A 20823-nucleotide genomic window follows, 5' to 3' on the forward strand; every position below is an offset into this window, starting at 1 on the left:
CAGACTAATTCTTTAGCTTTAGCTCAAAAATCAGGCTGACAGCACTGATCCAGAGTCATTGCAGTGTCTATTTAAACGCTATTATTATTGAACCTGCGTATGAAATCTACTTATTAGTAGCTGATACTGTGTTGTTGTGCTCTTGATCTGCTCAAGTGTTTACGACATTAAAGGAGTTTCCACAGCATGTTGCTCTCCTACACCTGTTTGTATGTGAAACCAACTTAATGTTTAAGTGTCTGTGATCTGACCTCTGTGAGGTGTGGTCTGTTCCTTTAATCAGTGAAGAGATCATCTCATCCAGACAAAGATTGACATCCATGATGTTGATGATATTTGATTAGAAAGTTAATTAACAGGCATGAAAATCACTCACTTTATTGCGAAATTCGCCGTTTTGAAACCGAAACAGGTGACCTACGTGAATCGTGTAGATCCGATGAGAAAATATTTTTTGGGGGTGGTGGGTATGGACGGGACATGGCGGTATACCAGAGATTATCAGTGAGCTGTGAACATGTGCGTGCCTGAAGGGAGCCTTGAAATCGATAAAAACACGTTTTCTAAAATCTCTACAACTCATTTTCAAGACTTGTGGATGATGCTGAGGTGAGGGGACTGACTGGAGGCTGAAGGTAAAGTACGTAATATTCTCTGTCAGAAAGAGAACGAATTTGTCTTCAAAATAAGAGCTTTACATTGCACCACATCAGAGTTTCGAACTGGGTTCTTAGCGGGGGGCTTTTAATTTAAAAGTAGCGACTGTTAGTAGCTTGCCGCTACAACAACAAGCAGACAACAAAGACAGCTACAGAGACCGAGGAGACGCTGCATCTCCTGGATCTCAGCGGCTGTCCAATTGCTCAACTTAATGTCCGCAGATGAGGTGATGGACTGACTGCTGTGATCAGCTGTTTCTTGGTTTTAAAACTCCCCGGCTGTGGGTCGCACAACAGTGCAGGTCATTGACACCTCCGCCCACCTCACGCAGAGGCCGGTACATTGACACATTGGATTTAGATGGCCTCCGAGGTGTGCCCTCTGAGGTGGCAAATTGGCAGACCAGAACAGACCTCCAATTTACCGCCCTCTGTCTAAATCCGCGGACCTGGCTGCAAAAAGGACGACCACATTGGCGGCCTGCTGCCCAGTATAAAAACGGCTATTAACTAGGGGTGGTTAATCGGCCCAATTTCCCGATTCGATTCGATTCCAATTATTGAAGTCTCGATTAGATTTCAAATCGATTTTCGATTATTAACGATTATCGATTTGATTTTCAATTATTAACGATTATTGATCTTCCATTTAACATCAGTCAGCTGCTGAATTATTTTACTTATCTTTTGAGTAACACCTCACAGCACCTTCAATATTGTATAGTGTAACTGTAATATCAAAATTACTATTTTTTAATTTGTTTTAAATGTAGTGTTTCACTGTTAAAAGAAAGCTGCCAAGCTCAGCAGCCGGACTCATGTTAGAAGCATTGTTGGTGACGAGAACCAGGTCGTGTTTCTCTATTCCCCACTCGTCTGCCATTGCTTTGAGAAACTCACACATATTTGCGCTTGTGTGGTTATCATCCATAGCTTCCGTCTGAAGTACGTAGGACATTAGCTTCCATTAACTGCTGACATAATGAGCTGTAACGGTCACATATGAGACTGTAGCTCTGGATGTCCAGGCATCGCAGGTTATTCCTACCCTGTGAGCAGAGTTGAGGGACACTTGCATGGAAAGCTTTGTCTCCTTGTAAAGATTAGAATCGATTTAAGTGTGAAAAAGCTCTGGGATGGAATAACATATCTTGGCTCCAGACTGTGGACCATGTAGCGGAAGCCAGTAAGAGGACAACTCCAGTTTGTATTACCATTTCAAAAATTATTATTATTTTTTTTTTTTTATCGATTTTTGGAAATTCAATAATCGAATCATAATCGTCAATATTATAATTGAGATTAAGCAATAATCGATTTTTTTCACCACCCTTACTATTAACTATGCAAACAAGGGCAGTCATGCACTGCAGGCACAATGTCAAACAGAAGCAGACAAGAAGAAGGTGCAGGTCATAGCATCAACACGTGTTGTCAGCACCTTTCTTCCAAGCAGAGAGACAGCAACTTTTTCAAAACCCATGTTGGTCTAGTCAAAACACACTCTCTAAGGGCTTGCTTTTTTCATTCTGCGGCAGATTGCGCTGTTAAAGTTTTGCTGTTGCACATTTCAGTTATAGTTACTAGTTACTTTTCCCAAAAAGTAACTGAGTTAGTAACAGAATTACTCCTCCATAAAAGTACTTAGTTAACAGGGAAAGTAACTATTGCGTTACTTTCTTTTCTTCCCCCTTTTGAGCTCTGCAGTCATTTTAGCTACTCAGCATCCATGTATTTAGAAAATGTCTTCATGCATGGCGGACCGGCTCCTGTTCTCCCCGGTATGTTTACCAGTGAGTTCTCTGAAGGAGTCTGAGTCAGCTGTTGATAAAAGGAGCATGTTCTCAACAACATACCTGCCTATCATTGCATTCAGTTCAGTCTGTGTCAAGTTTTTGTGAAGCTGGAGCAGAAACATCCAGCTGTAGCTGCTCGGACAGCTCCGTGTCCTTCTTTGTGAGCGGAGCTCACGTTAGCCACACCTGGCCTGCTGTCATCATCAACCTCGACAACAAAGGTGTTTTTGGACTCTAGTCTTGTAGAGGCGTGTGCTGCTGAGAGATGCTTAATTAGATCAGAGTTGTTTACAACGGACGTGGACAAAGGAGATTAAAGTTGTGTCTGTACTTCCACTTTGAAAACGTTAACTTTCCCTCCGGACTGGCCATTGCTGCAGCTCACCTCTGCTAGTTAGTGTGTGTGATGGCATTTTTATGAGCTGTTGGCAAAGAGCCTGCTGAAGCTGAATGTGCCGAGTAGTAGGCAGTCAGACGAGGTTGTACGCTCACCTGCTAACGTTAGCTTACGAGATTGTTAGCTAGGTGAGTCCGCAGATTTGTTGTCGTTGTAGAGTAAGACAGCTGCTTTGTCCAAAGAACTTCCATACATTACTTCTCAGATGTTTTGGTGTCGTGACTGTCCGCTCAGGTCGGCTTTGCTTGCTAGTGTCCTCCATTTCCGTAGCAAACAACATAATATTACTAGCTGAATTGATAGGTCAAGGGTCAATAGGGCAAGCTGATTTAGAGAGCCCCCTGCTGGATCACAAGGCGAACTACTTCAAACTGTCTGTTGCGCTTATTTGGTGCATACATTTTGAATTCGAACAGGTCATTACATTCGAATAAGTACTTTCCCCCCCACGTTCGAACGAATATTCAAATTTTGAATAAAAAGTGACAGCCCTAGTGTAAACTGAACACTGCCTCTGATTGGCTTACAAACTCTCACTCTACCTTAGAGAGCCAATCATCATCACTTATGCAGTTGTTTCGCCTCTCCCTCACCCGAGAGAGAAAAAAAAACATCTTAGCAGCTCCTGTGGCTGAGAGCCGAGTCGGATGACAACAATTTCAATGAGTAGTTCCAGTTTATAACACGCCACATTAAATGTCGGTAACTGTAACAGTGTTGTAACGATGGAAATAGCAATTAGTTAGATTACCTGTTACTGAAAAAAAGTAATGCCGTTAGTAACGCTGTTTATTTTAACAACTTTATTCCCAACACTGGTTGTAAATAATCTTTTCATCTCCACAGAGAGAAGAAGAAGAGGGGCCCTGGACTGGAGACAGTAAGTCGGGGCAACACTATAGCAGCCATTGATGGTCTGCAGGAGGTTTTAGATGAACATAAGATCAGTCTGAGGAAGAGATGTGAATGTGTGACTGAAGGAAGTGATGAAACAGGAAGTGGAACCCTCCTCAACAGGATCTACACTGAGCTCTACATCACAGAGGGACAGAGTGAAGAGGTTAATACCCAACATGAAGTGAGACAGCTAGAGACAGTTTCCAAGAAGACCTTCAGTGGAACTCCAATCAGGTGCTGCGACATCTTTAAAGCCTCACCTGACCAACAGAGACGCATCAGAGTGGTTCTGACCAACGGCGTCGCTGGAGTTGGAAAAACCTTCTCGGTGCAGAAGTTCACTCTGGACTGGGCAGAGGGCTCCGAAAACCAAGATGTCAGTCTGCTGGTTCTGCTGTCGTTCAGGGAGCTGAACCTGATCAGAGATGAGCAGTACAGTCTTCTCAGACTGCTCCATGTTTTCCATCCAACATTACAGAAGGTGACAGCAGAGAAGCTCGCTGTCTGTAAACTTCTCTTCATCTTTGACGGCCTGGATGAAAGCAGACTTTCACTGGATTTCAAGAACCATGAGGTTGTGTCTGATGTCACACAGAAGTCATCAGTCAGCGTGCTGCTGGCAAACCTCATCCAGGGGAAGCTGCTTCCCTTGGCTCTCGTCTGGATAACTTCCAGACCTGCAGCAGCCAATCAGATCCCTTCTTCATGTGTGGACAGGGTAACAGAAGTACAAGGCTTTACTGACGCCCAGAAGGAGGAGTACTTCAGGAGGAGGTTCAGTGATGGAGATCTGTCCAGCAGAATCATCTCACACATCAAGACCTCCAGGAGCCTCCACATCATGTGTCTGATCCCAGTCTTCTGCTGGATCACTGCTACAGTTCTGGACCACATGTTGACTACAGACCAGAGAGGAGAGCTGCCCACGACCCTGACTGACATGTACTCACACTTCCTGCTGGTTCAGACAAAGAGGAAGAAGCAGAAGTACGATGAGGGACGTGAGACGAGTCCACAGGAGCTGACGGAGGCTGACAGGGAAGTTCTTCTGAAGCTGGGGAGGCTGGCGTTTGAACATCTGGAGACAGGAAACATCATGTTCTACCAAGAAGACCTGGAGCGCTGTGGTCTTAATGTCACAGAGGCCTCGGTGTACTCAGGAGTTTGTACAGAGATCTTCAGAAGAGAAAGTGTGATCTTCCAGAAAACAGTCTACTGCTTTGTTCATCTGAGCGTTCAGGAGTTTCTGGCTGCAGTCTACATGTTCCACTGTTACACCAACAGGAACAGAACAACATTGGAAGCTTTTCTGTTGAAGAAAAAGTCATCTCTTGAAAAGACTGATTATGATCAAAGTCATCAGGATTATGATGATGATGAAGAAAATGTTGATGACTGTCGTTATGATGGTTATTCTGACGATGATCACAAAGAAACATATGATGATGACTACGATCCTCATGAATATGATGAAGAAAATGTTGATGACTGTCGTTATGATGGTTATTCTGATGATGATCACAAAGAAACATATGATGATGAATTTGATCCTCATGAATATGATGAAGAAAATGTTGATGACTGTCATTATGATGGTTATTCTGACGATGATCACAAAGAAACATATGATGATGACTACGATCCTCATGAATATGGTGAAGAAAATGTTGATGACTGTCGTTATGATGGTTATTCTGAATATGATGACAGAGACACATATGATGAATTTGATCTTCATCATTATGATGACGAAAATGTCAAAGATGAAGAAAATTATGACGACTCTCGTTTTGATGGTTACTCTGAATATGATGACAGAGAAACCTATGATGATGAATTTGATCTTCATCATTATGACGAAAATGACAACGATGAAGAAAATTATGACGACTCTCGTTATGATGGTTATTCTGAAGATTACAACGGAGACAAAGATGATCATGATGACTCAAATGTCCCTGATGACAATCATGATGACATTCTCTCTTCCTTGAAAGTCTTCCTGGGAGGAGTGATGGAAAAATCCATGAAAAGTAAAAATGGCCACCTGGACCTGATTGTTCGCTTCCTTCATGGCCTCTCTCTGAAGTCCAACCAGAGTCTCTTAGGAGGTCTGCTGGGTCAGACAGACAACAGTCCAGAACCCATCCAGAGAACCATCAAGAACCTGAAGGAGATGAACAGTGATGATGTCTCTCCTGACAGAAGCATCAACATCTTCCACTGTCTGATGGAGATGAACGACAACTCAGTTCATCAGGAGATCCAAGAGTTCCTGAAGTCAAAGAACAGATCACAGAAGGACCTCTCTGTGATCCACTGCTCAGCTCTGGCCTACATGCTGCAGATGTCAGAGGAAGTTCTGGATGAGGTGGACTTGAGGAAGTACAACACATCAGAGGAGGGACGACTGAGACTGATTCCAGCTGTGAGGAACTGCAGAAAGGCTGTGTAAGTGCATGCATAATTAATGAGGCTCAATTTGGAATACTCTCCTCCAATCACACAAATGTATTACGCCCACTGAAAATTCTGTAAACCTGACCAGCCAATTAGCATGTGTGGTGCTCACGGTATGGGCAGCGAGACAGCTGTTTGCCATACTACAACCTCTATTGCAATCGGTGTAGGAGTGGTGGTGTCCATAGATGGATGACTACACCTGTGCTTAAAGATCTAGGGATGAGACTGAACTGGGCAGAGCCATTGCCTTACATTGCAGGGGTCCACAGACACGCCGCTGTCACCCTGTACACCTTATTGCCAGGGTCATTGAGGAGCATGGGGAAATCGAGATGTATCATTCCCAGAGGGGGTCAGGCTCAACACAGTTGACACACACCAGTCCTGAGTCGTTCATGTAAGCAGGAAGAAAGCTTTTTGGGCTAAGTTGGCCCTGGAGTCTTCTGTAACAGCAGCTGCGAAAAGGGCTGCAGCTTTGGTAGCCACCGTAGCGCAAACCTGTGTGTGGGAGAAGTTTGGGGAAGCTATTGAGAAGGACTTTGATTGACCCCAAGGGGTATTCCAACAGCACTCTTGGCTGTGCCGAGTCAAACCGAGCAATGCTGATTTGCTTTTCCATCACCACTTTTACTGTTGGGAGTTGAGCGGATTTGTGCCTGTGATTTACATGCTCCAGAGTATTACTGGTACAGGTACAAGGTGCTGAAACGAGTATTTCTGGGTGGCTGGGCTCAGGCTTCAAAATAGGGTAAGCAGTTCGGACACCTGGAGGGAGCTCAGAATAGGGACACTGCTCCTTCGTGTCAAAAGGAGCTAATGCAGCTGCACCCAGAGGTGGTTTGTGTTGCAGCATCAGGGAAACCATTGCCTGCAAGTCTCCCGGTCAATGGTGGTCAACCAATCGCCCAGTTGAACCAGTTCCATTAATCGCTGAATGATTAGCATATGAAATGTCTTGAGGTTGATGCACTGGTTAAGGACGCAAAATGCATGGATCCAGAATGGGTCTTTAACCCCCAATCTAGGCTTGTGTTCAAATCATTAATCATTGATTCTGCTGAGTGCCCCTTTTTTGATAATCGAAGGAAGATCATTTGTAAAAATTGTTCGCAACAGTGGCGAACTCCCTTGAGGCGCTCCATGTCTCATGTTTCACCTCAAAATAACTTCACCATACCATATGTCATTTTCCTCCTATAACTATTATTAAAAAGCTGTAGTGCAGACTGAGAGAAGCCATAACATTCTATTTTCTTATATCATTTACTCATGATCAATGATGCCAAAAGCAGCTGAAAAATCAAGCAAAGCTACTCAAAAATTTCTCTCTCATCTATTTCCTGACATCAATCTTCAACCATTTAAGTCAGTGCAACAACACAGAACTGGGGCCCTATTGTATGTCAAATATTTTACTGTGTATGCATGTTGGAAATAAGTGATTAAATCATTGCTGGACAAATATTGGCATTTTGGTGCCATAGATGGAGGAAGATGAAAAATAAGTGTTGTTTCAAATAAGGCAATGCAAAAGAAATGATGGGTATTTTAGGGTAAATTTGTTAGTTCTATCTATTGTCTGTGACATATTCAAAATATTAGACCATTAACTTTCAAGATAACAGTTTTTACATGTATCTGTATTCACAGAATTCATAACTGCAGACTTTCAGATGCTCACTTTGAAGTTGTGGCCTCAGCTCTGAAGTGCAACACCTCCCACCTAAAAGAACTGGACCTGAGCAACAACAGTCTGCAGGATTCAGGAGTGAATAAGATATCTGCCGGACTAGAGAGTCCAAACTGTAGGCTGGAGACTCTGAGGTTAGTTTGCTCTCTTTCTGGTGCTGTTAAATTGATGAATAAATTGTGATATTTTCTTTATTACATTTTTTTCAGTGAAAAGAGATTATTTTATAGGAACTAAAGTAGAAGTCCTATGAGGAAGGGCACTAACATACTGTTTATCTCCAGTTAAGCCATTTTTTCCTTTGATAGTAAAGAAATATGTAAAAGTTAATATCCACATTTTCATTCTGTTCCCAATCTAATCCCTGGCTTTGTGATGGTGGATGTATGTCCAGATAACAGGCATAGGGTTAAGAAGAGGCTGATGAAAGGGAAGCAATGATCATACTTATTTTAACAACCACAGAGGATAAAGTTAATAGGTTCATAACTAAACTGCCATCAGACACCAGAAAGTATGAATCCACATGCCAGCACAGCTTATATGATGTGCACAAAACTCGGCGTAACCGAGTAACCTGACGGCTCTTTTTCTGTCTTTTTTTAAAGACAGATTTTTAAGTGCATCCAAAAGCAAAGACCTAGTTAAGAATATAGCCTAACTTATATAAGAAGGCAGGATCCAGCATTGGTTAAGTAATCACATATACATTTGGGGCATTTTGCAGACGCTTTTGTCCCAAGCGACTTACAATAAGTACATTTGTCACAAGAGAGAAACCACGACATATCAATGGCGATGGAGTTAAAAGGTTAGGGAGTGATGCAATGCGGGGTCGAGGAGAAGTCTGAACAAACCAGTCTTGAGACTTTTGTAAACGAGGCGCACTACAGTGTTCTGGATACGCTGCAGTGTTCTGGATACACTGCAGTGGTTTATTCGCAGAGGCTGGGAGTCCAGCCAAGAGGGAGTTGCAGTAGTCCAGGCGGGAGATGACCAGTGCTTGGACCAGGAGTTGCGTGGCATCTTTTTTGAGGAAAGACCAGATCTTGCGGATGTTGGCCGGTCCGCTTATCATCCTGGGGATATAACTGCAGCCAACACATCACTTTGATGACTTAGAGCAGGGGTCTCAGAATCCGCGACTTGACGTAAAAAATGAAATGCTATTTTCGCCCTTCAAGTTTATTTTTAATTATTTGTTTTCCACAATTAAAACGATAATTTTGCGTACAATTTAAATAAAAAAAAACCCAATTCATTCAATGAAGTGCTGACGACATGAAAGAGAAGCGTAGTAGAAGAAGAAGCCGATGATGACGCTCTTCAAACGTAAAAGAAGAGTAGATGACGAACACAGACAATTTCAAGGAAGATGGACACTGGAGTATTTTTTTGTTTAACTGTTTTTTTTAGCACCACACATATTGTCTCATCCTGTCCCGAATAGTCTTTCAGATATGATTTGAAAAATTTCCCTGCAGTCTGAACAAAGCCTAGAGGAACTCACTGGCACAGGATTTGTGTGCCAACAAAAACTTTTTCCACATACAACAAACAGTTTAACTTCGGCAGCCTCATCAGAACAATGAGGGGCCTTGGCGGACAGATGTAGGGACAGAATCCTGTACAACTAGGCTTCTGCACCAGCTCAGGAAGGACAATCTGCCTCAGGAGTGGCTCATCCAGTCCTACACTGCATTCATTCAGTGTGTTCTGTTGGGCAGCTCAATTTTATCAATTGGATGATGTCTGTAGAAGGCTGACATGATGATCCACTATAACGTAGTAACAGACAGTCATTGAGAAGGGGGGAAAAGGAATTATATTTACCAATACATGAGAAGCAGCTATATTTTAAATGAATTTTTTATATAAAACTTCCCTTTCTTTTTCAGACTGATTTACTGCAGGTTGTCAGAGATCAGCTGTGCTTCTCTGGCCTCAGCTCTAAAGTCCAACCCCTCCCATTTGAGAGAGCTGGAGCTGAGTTACAATCACAAGTGGCAGGATTCAGGAGTGAAGCTGCTGTGTGATTTTCTGCTGAGTCCACACTGTAGACTGGAGACTCTGAGGTCAGTTCCGTTTCTATTGTTAATGTTTTCATTTTAAATGATTCATAATGTGTTATTTTTCTTAAGTCTATATCCTATTTTATTCCATGGTAAATTATTCCACTTTGCATCACCACATCATCCTCAACAATTAGAAAATGTACATCTTCTATGGCACCAGCAAACTGTCATTCACTGTCTCATACATGTCATTCAACAACTAATAGCAGGAGGAGTTAAGAGGGAAATCGGCCCATTGGAGTGCTCTCCATTACCTATTTTCTATATAAGTCCACTAGGCATAGCCACCAGAAAATGTTCAGAGAGGAAAGGTCCATCTTCTATCTGCCCTATCCCTAACCCGGGATGGAACGAACTCCTGACCAATGTCAGGACAGCAGAATCACTCTCCATCTTCCGCCAAAGACTCGAGACTCATTTGTTCAGACTCACCTTGACCCGCTAAGCATGACTCCTGTGATGGAATGAGTGGAACATATACTACTTAAGCCACAATCACACTGCCCACATGTGCCAGTTCTCCGCATCACCGTCTGTGTGAAAGTTACAGATGTGGAGAGGGGGAAGGAAAATTGTCTGTCATCCTTTCTGTGCTACCGAATCTTCTTCACATTCCTGCCCGAAAAAGCAGGTCAGAGAGAAAACTGGTCAGGATGGTCAAGGGTCAACCAAACTACTAAAAAACATGTCTGCCATGAATTAGAAGCTGCTGGAAGACAGGTGTCAGTGTCCACAGTCAAGTATGATTAACATCAACATGAGCTGAGAGGCTGCTGTGCAGCAAAGAAGCCCTTGATCCAGCGGCACCTTTAAACAGGGTGTCTGCGCATCCTTAAAAAGTCTTAAATTCATGTATCTAAAATTATGGCCTTAAAAAGTCTTAAATATGTCCATATTTAGCACATAGGTCTGAAATTACATTTAGTTAGGTCTTAAATATTAGGGGTGTGCCAAAATATCGATTCTACGATATATTGCGATATTTCGTCTTGAGGTACGTTATCGATACACTGGTGCCAAATATCGATATTTAAAAATGTAAAAAAAAAAATATATTTATTTATTTATTTATTTATTTATTTATTTATTTTATTTTTTTTTTCGGCCCACCACCACAACCCCTCTTCGGAGGACAGCTTTATCTTTATTCAAACATAGGTATACAACCAAATAAAATTTTAAAAATGGTTTAAGTAGCTCTGAAACCCACACATATAGATATTTAATGATAGATAATGATAGTAGTCAGTATGTGTGTTAAGAACAGTCACTGTGCAATATACTCTTTGTTTACTTGGCTGTCATTCATGTGAAATTGATTGACAATGTTTTGTAATTCCTGTGAAATGGATTCAGTGCATTCAAAAAATTATGAATTTCTTCAGTGACACAGATATCGTGATGTATCGTGGATGAAATTTTTTGCAATATATCGATTATCGCAGAATCGCTGTATCGTGATATTATCGTTATCGTGGGCAAAATATCGTGATAGTATCGTATCGCGAGGTACCTGGTGATACCCAGCCCTATTAAATATGTACGTTCATTTACTGCTTAAGTCGTCGCCTTTTTTGTTTTTGTTTTGGGGAAATGTGTTGGTGAGATTCACAGTCAGCTCTGTGTGTTGTACTTCTGTCTGAAGTATCCAAGAACGTAAGTGGCATTTTTTCAACAGCCTGGTCAGAATTTATTGCCGCACACTTCACCAGTTTCAGAAAGACTTGTGCTTTGGATTTGAGCACTGTGTGTGTGTGTGTGTGTGCGCGCGCGCAGTGTTTCCCCTAGGATGGAGTTGTAGCAGTGGAGGTGAGTGTTCGCCCGCGTGTAAAAGCAAAGCTCAAAGTGCACCCTGCCGGGAGGTTTCTATGTGTCTGCTGGCACCAGAGGGGCTCTTTAGGCTTAGGTACATCGCAGAAGATTTGTGCACAGTAATGAGCAGGGGAAATGTCTGTCTAGTCATAGTAATTATTGACAATAACTATAATATTATAATTATAATAATCAGAAATATATTAACAACCAACCATATACAGTTAAATCACATAACACAAATGCAAGAACGCCCTAACCCTATATTAACACTGTTACAGTGGAATACCGGAGTTCAGCGCGGCGCATCACCTGCATCAACCAGTAACGGTATATCTGGATGATATGTATGTAGCGGAGGAGACTGCTTGCGAAGTTTCTTTGACAGAAACAATGATAGTTGCCAAGCAACCAAGATAATAAGACAACAGAACACGGATATTGGCCGCCGAAATTGTTATTTTAAAGTTCATTATTCTAACTGCTGCAAGAAATGGCTTAACAGGCTGTTACTGTGGTTCATGATTTATTTTCATAAATAAAATCGTTTCAAACAGGCATGTGATTGACCTGGATATGAAGCATCCATAGCGCAAAACTGTATAACGTTCAGAGTTTCCCCTACATGTAATTGACTGTGGCGCACCGCCACGGCAAAATAAAAGCCGCCACACCTTAAAAATTCAGGCATAAATAAATCCAGTGTTAGAGAAAGGAAATATTTTACCGTCGTCTTCCACCGCAGTCTTTGACGTTAAACTAGCATGTTGGATATTTAGCTTGATAATTAGCTAGATGATTAAAATGGTCACTTAGAACAGGTCTTATTTTGCAAACCCGTCCCAAACCCGCCATACTTAAAACAGCATCTGACCCGTATTCCGACAGTAGCACAAATTACATTCCGTACACGAGCCGACCCGCTATAAATTGATACCGACGCCCGAAGGAAAATTGGATGAACGCAATTTTTACAAGTGAAAGTAAGCCAGCATGGGGAATGGGAGTTCTGGGAGGGCACAAGCATGCATGAATAAGCTCATATGAAATATAAATGCTTGTCCTTTGTGTCGCTAATAATGACTGATGCCTTGAAAATGGCAATCGTAACCTGACCCACCTCTTCAGGCGTCTGGCCTGATCCGCATCTGTGTCCGGCACAGTACGTTATTTTTCACCTGTGGCTGTGTGAGCATTATAACCAGAGAAAAAAAATGTTATTCCTTAAGTAGACTATGACATAAGTATATTACAGTATGATGACCCAAACTGCCAGCCCACTCTCCACCTCTCCTCTCTCTACTTGTTAAAAAAAAAAAAATTCAGCAGTGGCAGTCCGCCACTGCTACGTGCATATAAGGGAAACACTGGTGTGTGTGTGTGTGTGTGTGTGTGCACGTGCGCAGTTTATTTGTGTGTCATATAGTAACCCTGGTGCATGTACATAATAAATAAATCAATAAATCAATATCTTTCTATAAAAGCAAGGAATCTCTGTCTGTGTGTGTTTGCCTCAAATATCTCTGCGGATCAGGATCAGACTGACCTAAGACTTTCAACATGGCTGCTGCGTGGTTCAGGGGTGTGCAACGTCGCATTTGTTTGGACTGCAATGATACCGTTAATAAATTATTTCATAAATGCTTTACAAATTCCACGAGCATTGTCCACCGGAGCCACCACAGTCACGTGCGCACTAGAGCCAATCACTGCACACCGTAGCCACGTGCGCACCAGAGCCAATCACTGCAGAGCTCAAGCCCATGACATACCTTAAGAAACAAGTGGATTTATACCTGCAGCGGCGCGAGCTGGACCGGGATTTTGCCGCGATCCGGTACCGTTCTGTTCTGTGCATCTAAACTGACTGTTGTGGATTAATGACACTAAACTAGTCCGGACTGAGTCTTTTCGGGTCTGAGGAGATCCGGATACGCCAGGACAACAAGTGGAATTGGAATCTGTGGATGTTTGTGTGTAGCTAGCTGCTAGCCCACCCACACGGCCCACCTCCCGAGTCGACGGACCAGACGCACCGGCACATCCAAAACCGGACTTAGGGTAAATAATGTCCGCCACGAAAGTGTCAAGCAGCAAGTTTGTTTGTTGAGGAACGGGGAAGTTGTGGGAGGGACGGAGGCGGGTGAATGACAGGCAACGACGGTCGATGTAGGGACAGCGATAGAGACAGCGATATTGAGAGATGAGAGATTTGTGACATTTAGTGTGTTTGGAGTGTATAGATAGTGTGTTATGTAGTGTTTGGTGTGGTGTGTTTAGTGTGTGGTGGAGTCGTTTTTTTGTTTAATGAGTCAAAACAATGAGCAGACTGCTGAATGTGGAGCAGACAGTGCAGCTCTTCATTCAGCTGGAAGGAGCTCAGGCAGACCTGAGCATTGCCTGCATTTAAATGTAAATAGTTACATATAACTTTTTTTTTTAAATTTATGCACATATTTAGCAAACAACAATTTATATTTGCATTATAAGTACTCAAAAGTGGTTTGTTAACATATTTGTGGTTTTCACAGTAAAAAAATGTAACTTTTTCTTCTTGGATTTTATGTTTTTTTTTTGTGATTTTAGGTCCATTGTGTTAATACAGTATGTCAAAATAAAAAAATAACTGTACAGTCACACATGTGAGGTTTAGCTGAAAATAGTGACACCAAGTAAATAGTTTTTAAGGTGAAATATAATGGCAAAATCAAAAATAGTCAAAAACAGCCAATTATACCCTGGAATATCGGATTTCACAACAAACCTAAATATCCCTGATGTTCCACCTTCAAACACAGCCTCATTTGGCCATCCATGAAAAAGTTACTTAACCTCCCCCTTTTTATGGGAGTACATATTTTCTATGGGCACTGCACTAGTATATATAAAAGATAGATAGAGCAAACTGAAAAAAAAATTAAATAAAAACTAATGAAATTTGAAAACTACAATAACCCTGACACACTCACTCAGTCCATTCTTAATTGTTTGAGTTGCTTTGTGAGTGGCAATAAATTGAGTTATTATTGAAAGTAATTCAGGGACTTTATTTTTCCTTACTTTTTCGTACTTCGTGCAGGTATTACATTTTGTTCAAAGTGGTGGTAAAAAGGTCTTAAAACGTCTTCAATATGACTTGTTCAAACCTGCAGAGACCCTGTTTAAAGTTGACTGAAGTTTGTTGCTGATCACATGGACAAAGAAAAAACCTTCTATAGGAAAACTCTGTGGTCACATTAAACAATAACAGAGTCACAATGAGCAGCAATATGTTTGGAGGGGAGAAGGTGAGGCCTTCAACCCCAAGAACACGAAACCTACTGTCAAACATGATGCTGGTATTATAATGCTGTGATGATGTTTTGCTGCCAGTGGATCTGCTGCTCTAAAGAAAGTAAATGGGATATTGAAGAGGGAGGATTATCTCCAAATTCATAAGGAAAACCTAAAATCATCAGCAGAAAATTGGCTCTTGGTGCAGTTGTGTGTTCCAATGGGAAAATGATCCCAAACATATCAAAAGTGGTAATGGAATGTTTCAATCAGGCCAGAATTGAGGTTTTGGAATGGCCTTCCCAAAGTTCTGACTTGAACCCCATCAAGAACATGTGGACTGTGCTTAATAAACAAGAATGTGCTAGGAAGCCAATAAATGTAGTTGAACTTGACTGATTCTGTCAGGAGGAGTGGTTAAAATTCAGCCAGAGGACTACCAGAAGCTTGTGGATGGCTATGAAAAGCACTTCACTGAGTTGAAAATGGCCAACCTGACTTGGTTTGGGTCCAGTTGACCTCATATAGAGACGGTTTGTTCTGTGTGATTAGCTTTATCCTATGAGGAAACATTTCTATCGTGATGGGAGTGGTCTCCCATAGTGCATGAGGGCTCACTGGATGCCTTGATTAGTGCTAAAATGATGTGAATTGGATGCCTTCGCAGTCAACATATCTCAACCCAATTGAGGACCTATGTGAAATTTTGGACTGACGCCGCAGACAGCGGTGTTTTGCACCACCATCAGCCAAACACCAAATAAGGGAATATCATTCAGAGGAAAGTGTTCCATCATGCCACCATCTCACCAGAGTTCAGACTTGTAGAATGAATGGCAAGGAGCACTGAAGCTTTTAGATTGATCCAAATACACCATCAGTGGTGTCTAATCTGAACCAAGTCCCATAGTCCAAGTTTGGTGGAAATCTGTTCAATAGTTTTTGTGTAATCCTGTTTACAAACCAACCACCAAACCAACTAAACATAATTGAATGTTAATCAACAGAATTTGAAGAAACAACAGACATTCTGTCATCATCACATCTATGTTCTGTGTAATGTAGTTTGTAGTACCTACACTACGTCTGACAAATTGTTATAGACCTGGGATTTATATTTACCACAGTGGTGTTGCACTCAGAACTTGTGACGGGCTCCACAAGTAACACTTCATGGTTTTTTATCCACATTGTTTATTCTTGTTTCAGTTTGAGTTGGTGCAGTTTATCCGAGACCAACTGTGCTTCTCTGGCCTCAGCTCTGAGGTCCAACTCATCTCATCTGACGGACCTCGACCTGAGTGGAAACAACCTGCAGGATTCAGGATTGAGGTTGCTGTGTGATTTTCTGCGGAGTCTGAACTGTAGACTGAAGATTCTTAGGTGAGACACCATTTTTTTTTTTACATCTGTCCTCAGATTAATATTATGTGAAAGTAACTGCAGACATCAGGCTGATAGTATACTGATCCACACTTAGTATCTTAATGCTAAAGTCTGTTTTCTTCTTCTGGGATTTAGTCCATTGACTGTGGCTGAGCAATGTTTAGCTACACCTATGCTGGAATGTATTAAAGTAGCAGCTCATTGTTAATCGTACTAATGACAGCTTTTTTTTTTTTTTTTTTTGCATCTCAAAGTATTAAACCTGCATCCTGTTGGGTTCAGGTGTTACAATTTTCTAAATTTCTGTGTTCTAAACCTTCTTCAGCTCTGAACAGATTATTCAACACTGAATGATTTCAAGCAAGAACTTTGTCTTCTAAACTTGCATCATTTATTCTTTATTCAGATTGGAGGACTGTAGTTTGTCAGAGATCAGCTGTGCTTCTATAGCCTCAGCTCTGAAGTCCAACCCCTCCCATCTGAGAGATCTGCAGCTGAGTGGAAACAAGCTGCAGGATTCAGGAGTGAAGCTGCTGTGTGATTTTCTACAGAATCCAAACTGTCGACTGGAGACTCTGAGGTCAGACAACATTCTTTACTTCTGTGCTCAGATTAATATGATGCGAAAGTTGTGTTGACAGTAAACTGCAGACATCAGGATGATATTATACGGATACACACTGAGTATCTAAATGCTAGTCCATTTCTTCTTCTGTGGTTTACTCTATTGTCTGTGGCAGAACAATGTTGAGCTGAAGATTTAAAACCTTCTTATCACAAGAAACGTCTATCCTGGATAATTCACTCTGAACCACAGAACCACTGGACTTAACATGTGTCCTTCAATCTAAATGAAGTATAATAAATACAAAGAATAAATAATCGTTATAAGTATCAGAAAATAACAAAAATGTTCAGTATCTTTCCTTTCCAACATGTTTATGAAGCTATGTGATGCTGATACAAACTAAATACTTTAAAATGAAGATGCTTTGATTTGATGACTCCACGGTTCCTTAAAGATTAACTGTGGATGTCTTTTATTCACGTTGTCCTAAATTCATTCTGACATGTTTGTCATCTTTATAAACTTGGCGATCTTGAGTTGAATATTAAATCAGTTTCTGTGGGTTTTTCTTTGTGTCTGGCTGCACAACACGAGTTTGTATAGATGGAGCCTCTGGTGGAGCTGCAGAGTTTAAGAGGTGGAGTCGCTACGTCTTTATTGAAGCAGCAGCACGTTGTCATTAATATTAATGAGAGCTCTGTTTCACTTATTGTATTCTACAGTGTTGAACCTGCATCTTGTTGGTTTTAGGTGTTGGAGTTTCATTTTCTAAACTTCTTCATTCTAAACCTTCTTCAGCTCTGAACAGATTATTAAACACAATGATTTCAAGCAGGAACTTTGTCTTCTAAACTAGCATCATTTATTCTTTATTCAGATTGGAGAGCTGCAGTTTGTCAGAGATCAGCTGTGCTTCTCTGGCCTCAGCTCTGAAGTCCAACCCCTCCCATCTGAGAGATCTGGAGCTGAGAGGAAACAAGCTGCAGGATTCAGGAGTGAAGCTGCTGTGTGATCTGAAGAAGCGTCGACACTGTAGACTGGAGAATCTGAGGTCAGTAGAGGGTTGGAGTCAATTCATGCTGGTTTCAGCAGTATTGTACTAAAAACAGTTTCAAAGTAAAGATCCAGTATTTCCTGAACAAGACATGAGCTGTATCACTTTTGCTGTCTCTCTGCTTCTCTCATCAGATGGTGATCTCTGTCAGAGTGAAGAGAAAGATGGAGGTGTTGAGGATCAGCTGTTTCCTGTTGATCCAGAGAGGTTGAAGCAGCACCATCAGCTGGTGGGTGGAGAGGCTCTGACTGGACCGTGTTACTGGGAGGTGGAGTGGAGAGGAGAGCTTCATCCAGCAGTGACTGACGGACCAATCACAACAAGTGGAGATGACTGTCAGTGCTGCAGTGTGAACTGCTCTGAGATCAGCTCCACTGTCGCACACAATGTCCAGTCCATCCCTGTGTTTCTCTGGATGTGACAGAGTATCATCAGTGTATCTGGACTGCTCTGCTGCTGCTCTGTCCTTCTACACAGTCTCTGCAGACACACTGACACTCCTCCACTCCTTCTGCTCCACACTCAGACACCTCCTCCACCTGGACCTCCACCTGGACCTCCTCCTGGACCTGGACCTGGACCTTTACCTTGTCTTGTTATGTTCTTTTTAATCATTCCTTCAGATACTCTGAACCCAAAGTAACAAAACATATTAGTACTATTTGTTTTGGGTTTTTTAAAAGTATTTTTTTGGCCTTTCATGGCTTCATTAATAGTACAGCTGAAGAGGGTGACAGGAAAGAGGGAGAGAGAGGGGGAGTGACACGCAGTAAAGGGACCCAAGCCAGGAGTCGAACCCGGGTCCGCTGCAGAGCCTCAGCACGTGACTTCCGCTCTACAAACTGAGCTAAATGGCGCCCCTGTTAGTACTATTTGTAATCTTAATTGTGTTGTAGCTCCACCCTGTGGTATGATGAATAACTGCAGCTGTTGTCCACATTGTATTTCTAAACTTCTTGCAGATTGATATCAGTATGCAGCAGCCAGACTGCAGGTGCAGATTTATGAAAGTAAGATTTGGTATCATTCTTACTTCTGACAGTAGTTAGTTGGTATAATAGTTTAAGTGTATTTGCTCCATTCTTCATGTGTTTATCTTTTCACAGATTCTATTATTTGCAGAACTACAACACTAACAATCCATTCTGTGCCTTATTACAGAGTCTACAGACTGTCAGATGTCTGTAAGACACACACTTGAAAATCAGAATCAGAAATCCTTTTAATGTCCCGCAGGCGGGGAAATTTGTTTGTCACAGCAGCGACAGAATATTACAAAAACAGAAACATATTATAAGAACAGAAACAATAGTAAAAATAAGCAATACAATTAAAAAGGGAAGAAATGAATAGACATATATACATATTTACATGATATAGTGCAACATTAACAGGATTTTTTGTTTTGTTTTGTTTTTGTAAATGTAGATTTTAAATACAGATAATAAATATGGTTGTTAAGGAAACTGACCAGATAGTGCAAAAACAGAAGTGACCTTTGTGCAGACATATTGCACAGTGCAGAGAAAGAGAGAGAGACAAAGAGAGAGACATTGAGGAAATCAGACTTTCAGAAATAGGAAATTGAGGAACAAGAAAGTGAAGTAAATGATTCCAGCAGACACTGTAAGCACGACTACAAAGCATCAGTCATTTAAGTTCGTTTCCGTTCAAAATAAAAAGACAAAAAACGATTGTGGTCTCCTCTCCCTGTTGTTACATGAATGTACTATATGGTTTATATCCACTATATACAGGTTGTCCGTGCATCCTTAAAAAGTCTTAAATTCATGTATGTAAAATTGAGGTCTTAAAAAGTCTTAAATACGTCCATATTTTGCACATGGGTCTTATATAGTACGTTCATTTACCGCTTCCATCGTTGCATTTTTTGTTTTTGTTTTGGGGAAATGTGTTGGTGAGATTCACAGTGAGCTCCATGTGTTGTTCTGTCTGAAGTATCCAGGAACGTAAGTGGCATTTTGACAACAGCCCGGTCGGGAATTTTTCGCACACTTCACCAGTTCCGGAAAGACTTCGACTGCGGAACCTGCTACAACTATGGGAAAGTGTAGATTTAAATTTGTTGGCTTGAACATCCAGAATTCGGTTGGTTAAAAGCCGTAAAATAATGAATTTGAAGCACAGTGCGCACTCTGTCAGAGGACCCTCAACTTGGGCACACTCAGTGTGAAAGCGCACACACAAAATAGGAAAAACATCAGTTAGCTTCTGAAAGTCTCTGTCCAAGTTGTACAGTTCTGCTCGACCCGAAACTCTACGCTGCCTCTGCCGTCTCACAGTCAAACGACATTCAAACCTTCTTCGACTCAATTCTGACATTGAAAGCGGAGATGCTTTTGATTTTGAACACTGTGCGTGTCTGTACATAATAAATATATAAATGATAGTTAACTTAAGCAATATTACCCTGGAGGGTGTGTTTTAACGTCATTTGAGCACGACAGTGACGCGGTCAGCGCCGAAGTCCGCAAGCAGCACTGATGTGCTTAAATGACGTTAAAGCACCCTCGAGGGTAATATTGCGATTATACAACTAATACAAACAAAAATGAAATGTATAATCAAAATATATCCATGTTGATGGAGAATTTGCTCTCAAATTTTAAAGGTCTTTGCGAGTGTGCGTCGCGTTTCAATGGAAACACATGGGGTCTGACAAATAACTGAAACAAAATCAGTCACGTCAGTAGACTCATATGTGTAATGGAACGTAGTTTACCACTCCAGTA

The 20823-nt window shown here is 41.5% G+C and overlaps 1 protein-coding gene across 1 annotated transcript in view; it reads left to right on the top strand.

Annotated features, from left to right (window-relative positions):
- LOC115569868 (uncharacterized) overlaps window positions 1-20823 on the top strand; it is a 207558-nt gene that overhangs the window by 110878 nt on the left and 75857 nt on the right. The window contains 2 exon segments of the mRNA XM_030398062.1: window positions 5519-5545; window positions 10694-10705. Of these exon segments, the coding sequence (XP_030253922.1) occupies window positions 5519-5545; window positions 10694-10705 (39 nt within the window).

This window comes from Sparus aurata, chromosome 19 (genome assembly GCF_900880675.1).
Source record: "Sparus aurata chromosome 19, fSpaAur1.1, whole genome shotgun sequence".
NCBI lineage: Eukaryota > Metazoa > Chordata > Actinopteri > Spariformes > Sparidae > Sparus > Sparus aurata.